Raw genomic sequence first — 11,603 nt, 5'->3', positions numbered from 1 at the left:
ATAAGAATCCTATCCATCTTTATTCAAAGTATTTATGTATTCAATGTAGACCTATGTTTGTTTTACTCAGTCATTTATGAAACTTACAGTTAGTAGGCCTAATTTCCCATCCGTTTACAACCTTTACAAGCACGTGTTCATTAAGTGTTTCTTGTTTTCTATTGGTTGAGATTATTGGTGGCCAATAGACATGTGTTGTTACTGCGCCAAATAGCTCATTTTAAATAGAGCCGTGTTGTTTAAACAGGCAGCACAATTCTGATATTTTGCCTAATTTTTGGCAAAAGAGCAGATCTGATTAGTCAAAAGACCAATTAGTGCAAAAACGCTCAGAATTGAGTTGCCTGTGTAAATGCAGCATTCTTGTGTCAGTTTTGTGTTTCATGTATTTTAACCTGAGTGTTCCCTGGGTGTGTTTTCAGCTACCAATGGTTTGTAGTTATGTATGGTTTAACTTTCTCTGCAGTTTTTTAAGTACATCTAAAATAAAACTAATAACTTAATTCTGATTCATCATTTTAAGCGTTTTGAGGTGGTATCACATGCTGCCTGTAACAGGAGTCACGTATAATTTATTGTCAATCTTATTTTGAGAGATTTGGAATTTGCGTAAAGTTGCGCAAAATACGCCAACTGAAGCGCCTTTTACGGTCGAATGTAAACACCACGGTTCTCTCGCTCCTCCCTCCCGACCATCCCCCAATGCCCTCCACTCCCTCTTCATAGAACCTAATAAGTGATAAACTCCGGGACTGAAAATGGCGACGGCGGGGAGCCGGACCTCGTCGTCGGGAATATACGAGTCGAATAACAGCACAAACGTTGAAAGCTGTCTTCAAGGAAATTCAAGCACCCCTAGTCTTCCAAGCAGTCACGGTAAGGCGAAGAGTAGTACAGGGGAAAACTCACAATGGAGACGTAAAGATCTACGCAAAGTCCGAAGTGTGGATCTGGATAAACCTGAGTCGCTGCTCCTATCTCCTGAGACTGGGACGGCACCGATATCCGCGCAGCTTCACTTCTTGTCCATTTCCTCGCCTGGTGCGGTCCAGGCTACTTTATTACAGAAAACACCCCACATTCAGCAGAGCAACTCACTAACTGATCACCCTCTCTCGGATAAAACGACTAATAGTTTGTCTACAGCCGCTCAGGAATTGTTGAAAACTTCTTTCAAAAACAGCAGCGACCATCTCAGTCCGGATAATGGTGCAACCGTAACTTCAATAGAAGTTAATACTACACAAAATAGGTAAGCTGTACATACAAGATTGACTCTCACTGCATGGATTGTTTGATAATCGTTATACTGTTTATCTTGTTGGTTGGATTCTGTCAGTTGCAGAGTTCTATATTAATTTGTGAGATTTCCTCATCTTGGCGCAGGTTTCTATCAGTTTTTGAAACTTGCAATAGCGATTTATGAAATGCAAGTGCGTGTTTACTGTAAGCATAGTTTTTATGACAATAAAACGTTTTTATTGGTTTATAAATAATTAATTAATAATGGTTCAGGGTCTTTTATGTAGGCTTTTTCAAAAGCATATGTCAAAATATCAAAGACAAGAGAATTCAAGGTCGGTAATTGTCCAACTTGTATCAAATTGTAATTGTCACATGCTCCGAATACAACAGGTGTAGTAGACCTTACCGTGAAATGCTTACTTACAAGCTCTCATGTAGAAGGACCATTTGTGTAGGCTATGTGTATTTTGGAAGTAGAGGCTAAAGTGTCTATTTACAGATGTGCCACGGTCAGCAGCACTAGTTTGCACTACCAATAGGTTTTCTGAGAGTAAGACATTTCAATGTCATCACGGTACACACAGAAAAACATAGCTAATGTTTTAACGGAATTGTTTATTATTAAAAAGTTAATTGTGAAATAAATTCTGTGTGACAACCTTTACAGTAGGTCAAGTGCTTTAATCAGGTATCCCGTTCTGCTGTTTTTCCATTTATAGAATATCCTTTGTTATGCAATGTTCTACAATTCAAATGAATTTGTCCTGTGTACTGTGATCGATCACACACAGTTCTGTGATGGTTGCTATTAAAAATCAGCCAACTTATATACATTTCCTTTTGTGAGTAGTGTTTACCAATCAACATCTTAGTGTCCATTATTTTGATTTAACCTTTATTTAACTAGGCAAGTCAGTTAAGAACAAATTCTTATTTACAATGACGGTCTACCGGGAAACAGTGGGTTAACTGCCTCGTTCAGGGGCAGAACGACAGATTTTTACCTTGTCAGCTCAGGGATTCGATCCACCAACCTTCTTAACCGCTAGGCAACCTGGTTCATGGTGGGGTGGGTATTCTCCTAAACTAACATGGAATTGTTTTAAGATGGTCATACCATGGATCATTTAGCTATTTGATTTATAATTTTAGGACCCCTGTAAGTATCAAACCAAATATTTAAAATGCTTTTAATAAAATCTTGAATTTGGCCTTTATTGCTATAGCCCATAGAAACTAATTGAATAACACATTCATAAATGGAAAAACAGACACTCATAAGGATTTGAAGTGTCTGTCCTATGTCTAGGAGATATAAGAAAGCTCAGCAAATATTTTAGTTTTTTGGACACTCATTTTACCACCATCGTGTTCGTGAGAGTCTTCCCTTTCCATAGTGGAGTCATATTAGTTTGGACGCTACAGACAGAAGATCACACGTTGGCGGTACCAACTTCAGACAAGTCCTGTGGGGTTTGTGGGAGTTGTAGAGCAGAATGGAGGACACCATCGTGGTGGTCATAGTTAGTAGACCAAACCATTCAGATGTTAGACATATTTCGTCATGTCCCCTGGTCTGACAAACCGCACTGTTAAAACTAGCAGATTTTGATGGAGATTTTTGTATTATGTTTGCTGCACGGGTGCGTCAATAGACTCTTAAGGGTTAATGAGTGACATAGGTGTATTAACAGGCAGACCAATTCTGATATTTTCAGATCTTTTCACATCCGCTCTTTTTCAGAGCTGAACTGATTGGTCAAAATACCTATTAGTGAAAAAAAATATATCAGACTTGGGCTTCCTTTCTCAACACAGCCATATAACGTAAAGATCAGCCCGGGATGAATGACAGCTTTTTAGAAAGGAAAGATTGTGAGATGAGAATTTGTTGCAACATGAGACATTGGCTTTTGGAACGGTACAGATAATGAAAGATGAATAGGACGTTGAAAGCTAAAGAAATGGATGGAAAGAGAGCTGGATCCCATTGTGGTGTTTCTTGTCCGGGATAATGGGCTAAGGCAAACCATCAGTATCCCCTCACCGCACAAAGGTAAAATTCCAACAAACTCAACTCCACTGTTGGACCTCAGAGGCCCAAGCCCTTTTCTGCACACAATAGTTTCCCGGTTGAACTTTAGTCCTCTCTCTACTGATCCTTGGGCCAATGAAATATAGAGACAATAATGAATGTTAAGTATATATTATACCCTTTTTTTTCATTTAGTAGAGCAAGACATCACAAGCCAAACCCATAATTGGCATGTTTTATTTAGTGAGGCATCATTGTGTCAATAGCTTGCAGGGACTTGCATTACACAAAGCATAGCAGTAAACACAATCCCATATCAGATATTTTATTACACTTAAAAGCTGAAGAAGTTGAGGGAAATATCTTAGTCATGGGTTTGTCAGAGTTTGCATAGACATGCACTACATGACCAAAAGTGTGTGGACATTTGCTCATCGAACATCTCATTACGAAATCATGAGCATTAATATAGAGTTGGTTCCCATTGCTGTTATAACAGCCTCTACTCCTCTGGGAAGGCTTTCCACTAGATGTTGGAACATTGCTGTGGGGACTTGCTTCCTTTCAGCCACAAGAGCATTAGTGAGTTTGGGCACTGATGTTGTGCGATTAGGCCTGGCTCGCAGTCAGCGTTCCAATTCATCCCAAAGGTGTTCGATGGGCTCTGTGCAGGACAGTCAAGTTCTTCCACACTGATCTCGACAAACCATTTCTGTATGGACCTCGCTTTGTGCACAGGAGCATTGTCATGCTGAAACAGGAAAGGGAGTTTCCCAAACTGTTGCCATAAAGTTGGAAGCACAGAATCGCCTAGAATGTCATTGTATGCGGTAGCGTTCAGATTTCCCTCCACTGGAACGAAGGGGCCTAGCCCGAACAATGGAAAAACAGCCCCAGACCAATATTCCTCCTCCACCAAACTTTACACTTGGCACAATGCATTGCTGCAAGTAGCGTTCTCTTGGCATCTGCCAAACTCAGATTAGTCTGTCGAACTCGGCAATGGAAACCAATTTCATGAAGCTCCTGACGAACAGTTCTTGTGCTGACGTTGCTTCCAGAGGCAGTTTGGAACTCGGTAGTGTTGCAACTGAGGACAGACAATTTATTTTGGCGTCCCGTTCTGTGAGCTTGTGTGGCCTACCACTTCACAGCTGAGCCGTTGTTGCTCCTAGACCCTTCCACTTCACAATAACAGCGCTTACAGTTTACCGAGGTAGCTCTAGCAGGGCAGAAATTTGACTAACTGACTTGCTGGAAAGGTGCCATCCTATGACGGTGACACGTTGAAAGTCACTGAGCTCTTCAGTACGGGCCATTCTACTGCCAATGTTTGTCAATAGAGATTGCATAGATGTGTGCTCGAATTTTATACACCTGTCAGCAATGGGTGTGGCTGAATCCACTAATTTGAAGGGGTGTTCACATACTTTTGTGTATATAGCGTAGTTTCAATATTAGACATAATTAGGCTAATGCTCAGGCAAATGCCTTTAGGCTTCCACATCCTATTGAAATGCTCTAGCTGGACATGTTGTGTGCTTTCAAGGACGGCTGGTGTGTTGTACTCCACCACAGCACTCACATATTGTAGAATCTACATTGTGATTTTGAGTCAGATAAAGCGAAACGCCTCGGTTTGCGTCTGCAAACTGAATCACTCACTGACATGTTGCCTCAGGAATATCAAAGAGTGTCAGAGTTTTGTGGAGCTATTCGTAGCTGTTTTGTCCTCCCTGAACAACCCTTGCTGGTAGAAGATGAGCCATCCGACAGGTGTTGCTGACGTTTCAAAAAGCAGGTGTGTTAAGTCAGAACCTCGTTGACTACTCGTAAACTACAGTTGTCTTACTGATGAGAGATCAACAGAGAATTTAGTCAAACGTCTCTTTCTCCTCTGGCTGACAGTTTCTTAGGATTTAAATAATTCAAAGGCCTGGATTGCTTCTTCCCTTGCTATCTACAGTGACGGTTACACATTAAGGTCAGGCGTTTCTTTGAACTCTATTCGTATGCTTCACACTAACTACAGGGAAGACTCGATTGGGCACACTGAATGTCTCATGTCTCGCAAGGTCCCTTATTTAAAGATGCACTATGCAGAAATCGCTCCGCCATTTCCTGGTTGCAAAAATTCTAATAGTTCACTTAATTTCAGTTTGTGACAAAAACCAAGCAATATTTAGTGTAGAGAATCATTGTACCATCTAAACCACTGTGAAGTATATTTTCCATAACCAAAACTATTGTTTTCAGCTATGTGAAGCTGGTGTACAAGAAGCAAAAACAAAACTTAAGAACCAAAGCATAGAAATAGTGCACATAGAACATATCTACCGCTTCTTAGACTTGCTTTCAATGAGACTGAATGATCTATAACTCACATTTCTATGTGAGTTTTGGTCGGGTCACCCCAAAAAGTTCCATATTGCAGATTTAATTCATAGAGGTCTAATCAAAGTTTAGTATTTGAGGGAGATGGTGTAATGGTAGGTACGATACATTATGTGGCCGACCTTTTTTGGAGAAGTTTCATGGCTTCACCGTGTAAGTTGATTTATTTATCCAGTTGGTGCCCTACATATCCTGTCTACATTGTGAGGTTGAGGTCTAATGGAAGAGAGAAGCTATCACTTGCACTGCCTCGGGCCAGAACATCCCCCAACCACGTCCTGAACCGGTCACTCAAACAAGAAAAGCTGCACCTTCATTGGCCTTTCGTCCATATTTTCTCTGCTTGGCCATTTTTAAGTTATTGGAGCTCTTGCTTGGCTCTGTGGTATGTTTACAATGAAACTGGACACAATTGACCAGGGCCTTCACCTCAACTGACCAGTTGGCACTTGAAAGGCTGATCGTAGTGGAACCTGACTATTGTGCTTTTTGCTTCTGAAGGACAGAAGTTTCCGTTGGAAAAGAAGCTGGTATGTGGCCAATGGGTGTTCCCTACCCACGGGGGGTCGCAATTAATTTGTTTGCATTTCCAGCGGATGTGGCAGGAGTTCTGACGTTGTGGTTTACAGTAGACCGACAGTCTGATGCAGGATAAGATATGCCCTCCCCTGGAAAAGTGTATGCCCTACCATCATGTGTCCAAGCACTCTGCGTTGCGTCGTGCATAAGGACTTAAATATACCACGGCTGTCATCCATCCAGTCAGCATTCAGGGCTCGACTAACCCAGTTTATAAAGTAGCCTATATCTTGTACTGTGGTTGTGTTTGTACACCTCGTTTAAACTCCTCATAACCTTGGCTGGTAGCTTGTATTCTTAACTGCACAAACTCCTTGCTATTATCGGCAGTCTCATCAGACCAGAGGTAATTTGTGAAGTACACTTCCTTTGGACTACACCCCTTCCAAAAATCACCAAGTAGACATTTCTGGGAAAAAAAAGACAAAGTTCCCTCTGCACATTGCTTAGGATCCATAATTGAGAGTTTCCTGAAGTAATTTCATCTCACATTTTATTTAGCTGATGCTGTTCAGGGCTTAGGTTTCAAACACAGCTTGACTCAATTGTCAAGCTGGTGGCGATGTTGGAGATTTCAAGAAATATTTGGGCTTAAGTCATGTTTGTCTGCAGTCGTTTTCGGGGGGGTGGCGGGCATCATGTCATTAACGTTTTGTTATCCTGTCATCGTGATAGAATGAGTCATCGTGGCTCCAACACTGGGATGGTTACTGAACAGCTGGGGGGAGCGGCTGTTTTGGAGTCAGATTAGTAGCTGGTTAACATCTGGATGCCCAATGACTCCATGGGTGAAGTAGAGGGAAAGCCTATGAAGAACAAACCCCATGGCCCTTCAAAGAGTATGACCTCACGTCATCTCAAAGACTGGGTGTCAGTGAAGTCATATGGAAAAATGATACCAGCATAGGTGTGATTTCTAGAAAGACCTGCAAATGTTCACTTCAGACTGTTAACCTGTAGAGAAAGTCAGGTCAATGCTCATCAACCAAAGTTCTAGATAGGGCTGGGATGGTACCAGGTGTTGCGATATGTTATCCATGTCAGAAATGAAAACACGAAGCAGATCCAGCTCTTTGGTCCTTTAAAAACCTGCAGTATATAAAATATTGTGTGTTATAGCTTGGAAAATAAATACATGTGACTCAGGATGAGAACACAATGATGTTTGTTTCCAACGTCAGGACTGTTTTCCTAAAGAAGTTACATCCGCTTCGTGTTTTGTTTCCTTGCCACAATACTAAGGAGTGTATGGTGATACTGGTATCGTCCCGGTGCTAGTTCTAGATCTTCCAAAGTCATGAAACGTCGTGGAGAGTGGTCCTATGGATCAGTTTCTTATGTATCATATGTTGTTAACGTCAGCTCCTTTGACATTGACCAGACCAGAGGATCTTCTCTGTACTCGCTTACTGTCCAGTGTTCAATGCAGGGTCGGCAAGTAGCGTTTGAGTGTAAAATGAGGCACTTTACTTCTCGGGGATAGTATGGAGCCGTTGGAGTCAAGGGGAGCCACCGATCTCCTCCCACCGAATCACATGACTACTGCTGAGTGCTTTGATCTGGTCATCCAGAACTGGTTTGACCGCAGCCCCTATGTCCACTGCCAACTCCACCATCAAGGTATGTTAAAAGGCGCTATGTTTATGTTTTGTGGAGGAGATGGCCGCAGACAGATCGGTTTTCAATGACTCAGCGTAGCTTTCAACATTTTTAGTTTTTACTGAATCATTTTAATTCAAGGATTGGGATTTTCCAGACAGATTTTTTTGCAGAGAGGATTGGTTTTACGAGTATTTCTTTGACAAATATTCACATTCAATATATTGCCCTTTTTACACTTCTTCTTCTAGTATCTAGTGGGAAACACGTCTGTTTTTCAGGGTTTGATTCAGAGCTGTTCTAACCTCTACATTTTATAGTGATGGACGTGACATTTTTTTAAATCACACAAACAACGCAACTTTGAGTCAGACACTGTTATTGAAAAGTAGCTCTCACCGTTATCCATTCCATAAAACTCCTGGCCAAGGTTCAATACTTGCCTGGGTAAATGCAAAGCTTTTATAAAGACAACATGGCAATGTTTATAACGAGCAGTCACTTCAAGACTGGAGCAGCCCGAAGCATCTGAAATGCACTGTTGCTAGGCAGACCAGGGGCTGGAATGCTCTCAAATTCTATTCTTCACATGGGGGGGGGGGGGGGGGGGGGGTCAGAAGCCAGCTTTTGTCCTTCTCCACTCTCCAACTCGTTCTGAAAAAGCCTAATGCTATTTGTGATAATTGGTATATGATTTAAGACTGGGGAGCCAATACTGTGTTCACTGAAAACACATGTCTCACGCTCGACGTGTGCGGCGCTACAGCATCATCAGCATGAATGACGATTGCTGGATAATGTTTGACTGTGGTTTTGGAACAGAAGGGATGTTCTTAGAAGCCCATGTTAATGTATCATCTTTTAAATGGATTTGGGGGCAAATGTCTTTCGTTTTAATGGCTATCTTTTAACCAAGACCTTACCTGATAGCTGTTGGGTTTCCGATGGTAATGTGTTGTTGAGAGAGAGGCCTAGTTGTAGGTCTGTTTTCTATGGCCCTGCCCCAGTGGGTTGTGGGTTGGCCCTGGACTCCAGAGGGTTGGAGGCTGAGTTTGACTGTTTTGTCTAACCAGCCTGCCTGGGCCTCTCCACGTTCACCAGAACTGGCTGTTTAAAGCCCGGGGTTAGCTCAACACTCAGAGCTGGAGGCCGCTAACAAAAGGCCCGGATATTTCCATCCCCATTAGGCGTGTGAGCAGGCCTAGGGGTCCCCTCCCAGATTCTGTTTAGTTAGCAGCAGGACGAGGCAAGCTGGAGATTACATGTGAAAAGTAAACACATGGGTCCCTGCCTAATCAGGGCCAGATTACCAGTTAAAACAACGGGTCTCCTGCAGGCCCTCCGTATATGCATTCAACACACAGCCAACATACACACAGACATCGACATGTACATACACACACACACACTTTCACATGACATGTTCTGAAAACAGACCTCCAAAAATCATGTCGCTAACACTACACATGACTTCAAACTTGAAGCAGCAAGTAAGTATACACTGATATGATATACACTGAACAAAAATATAAACGCAACATGTAAACTATTGGTCCCATGTTTCATGAACTGAAATAAAGGTCCTAGAAATTGTCCACACGCACGAAGCTTATTTCGCTACAATTTTGTGCACAAATTTGTTTACATCCCTGTTAGTGAGCATTTTCTCCTTTGCCAAGATAATCCATCCACCTCACAGGTCTGGCATATCAAGAAGCTGATTAAACAGCATGACCAGTACACAGGTGCACCTTGTGCTGGGGACAAAAGGCACTCTAAAATGTACAGTTTTGTCACACCACACAATGCCACAGATGTCTCAAGTTTTGAGGGAGCGTGCAACTGGCATGGTGACTGCAGGAATGTTCACCAGATTTGTTGCCACAGAATTTAATGTTAATTTCTCTACCATGAGTATTTCTGTCTGTAATAAAGCTTTTAAAAATGTATTTTTAGGGAAAACCTCATTCTGATTGGTTAGATCAGGGCCTAATTTATTTATTTCAATAGACTGATTTCCTTCTATGAGCCGTAACTCTGTAAAGTTGTTGAAATTGTTGCATGATGTGTTATATTATTGGTGTGTTCTAGAGGCTTACAGGGGGGAGAAGGGCAATCTTGAATGCTGATAAAGAATGCATGGCTTGTAGTTTTGGTTTAATATTTTCCAGAAGGTGGGGTCAAGGACAGCTAAATATTGACCAGTGCCTCTGACGATTAGCTGCCAAGCTCCTAACAACATTCTGTTCATGTGTTGCTCCACTTCTTTCTTCTGCTGATGTGCTAATGTATAGTGGCAGAGAAACAAACAAGTTGTGCAATCTTTGTTTCTCCCAAAGCAGTTTATATGTCCATTTATGCGTTGTATGAGGACCTTGCTTTGAATTTGCTGTGTTAAAATAATGGCCCCTGGCTGGCGTGTTCAGCCTGCCCATTTGTTACAGTCAAAGCTGTTTTTGGAAGGGCTTAGAAATGTTTACTTAGCCACGCCTTTCTTCCACCGTGCGTTCATCCGGGCAGCTGCCTTGGCCTCCACACACTCCCCTAGGGTCACTGTTCCACACTTGTTTTCCTTTTTTGTCTTTCTTTGTGCTTTTCAGGTCAAGTTGTTTTTGTTTCAAGCCATGTTTCCTCAAGCAGCTGAAAACGCTGGCTTGTGCCTGGCTGAATGCAGCCGCATTCACCTTTTTGCCCTCATCGGAGTATCCCTGCCCTTCGACCACAGAGATGGTAGCACTTTTCTTCAACTATCCACGAGCCAGTTTGAATGAGTCTCGGTAGAGATTACGTCAGTGGAGGCTGCTGAGGGGGAGGACGGAACTGAGCGAATGGACTGGCATCAAACACATGGAAACCATGTGTTTGGTGCATTTGATACCATTCCACAGATTCCGCTCCAGCCATAACCAAGTGCCTTTTCTTCCCAATTAAAGGTGTCACCAACCTCCTGTGGACTACATGTGTTGTCGGAGGCTCTTGTTAGCATCTCGCGATCTTGAAGGTCAGGAACCTGTCTGACCCCCTCCCCCTCCCGTGACGGTCAGGAACCTGTCTGACCCCCCCCTCCCGTGACGGTCAGGAACCTGTCTGACCCCCCCCCCTCCCGTGACAGTCAGGAACCTGTCTGACCCTCGTGACGGTCAGGAACCTGTCTGACCCCCGTGACAGTCAGGAACCTGTCTGACCCCCCCGTGACGGTCAGGAACCTGTCTGAACCCCCCGTGACGGTCAGGAACCTGTCTGACCCCCGTGACGGTCAGCTCCACAGCTTTCGTTCAACATGCTGATCTGACTTCACTGATGTGATTCGTTTGCTCTGTTTTAATGTCTACTGTCTCAGACTTAAAGTTGTGGCCGTGCCAAAGCTCACCTTTCCTGGAACTAACTGTCAAAATGCCAACGCTGAAACCGACGTCCAACTGATATTTTGCAATGATGTTCTTAGTTAGGCACAAGGGCTATTTGATCACATAATAAAAATACTTCAGAGCCGTGTATCTATAAAAGTATGAGCTAAATGTGATTGCATGAAAATATCCAAGGCAGGAATAGCCAGATGCACTTTCTAGTGTCCTAGACGTAGCCAAGAAACATAATGGATGGAGAGAACTAGGCAGTTCTACTACAGTGCCAACTTTGCATATTTATTGCGTGCGCTCGCTCTCTCGCGTGCGCTCTCTCTCCTTCACTCCCTACCTGTCAGTGGTGCACGAGGAGAGGCCATGCATGTGATTCTCTGGGCAGATTTGGA

The 11,603-nt window shown here is 42.9% G+C and overlaps 1 protein-coding gene across 2 annotated transcripts in view; it reads left to right on the top strand.

The window, feature by feature from the left end:
* The first annotated feature begins 720 nt into the window (after window positions 1-720).
* The window catches only part of map3k1 (mitogen-activated protein kinase kinase kinase 1, E3 ubiquitin protein ligase), a 56,088-nt gene continuing 45,205 nt past the window's right edge, over window positions 721-11,603 (top strand). For both annotated transcript variants that reach the window (XM_029646730.2, XM_029646723.2), the window contains exon 1: window positions 721-1,252. In XM_029646730.2, coding sequence (XP_029502590.1) covers window positions 759-1,252 — 494 coding nt within the window. In that variant the 5' untranslated portion in view covers window positions 721-758. The remainder of the gene's footprint in view (window positions 1,253-11,603) is intronic.

Source organism: Oncorhynchus nerka, linkage group LG4, assembly GCF_034236695.1.
Source record: "Oncorhynchus nerka isolate Pitt River linkage group LG4, Oner_Uvic_2.0, whole genome shotgun sequence".
In the NCBI taxonomy this organism is placed as follows: domain Eukaryota; kingdom Metazoa; phylum Chordata; class Actinopteri; order Salmoniformes; family Salmonidae; genus Oncorhynchus; species Oncorhynchus nerka.
Note: the sequence above shows the minus strand (reverse complement) of the source record. Positions and strands in the feature narration are given on the sequence as shown.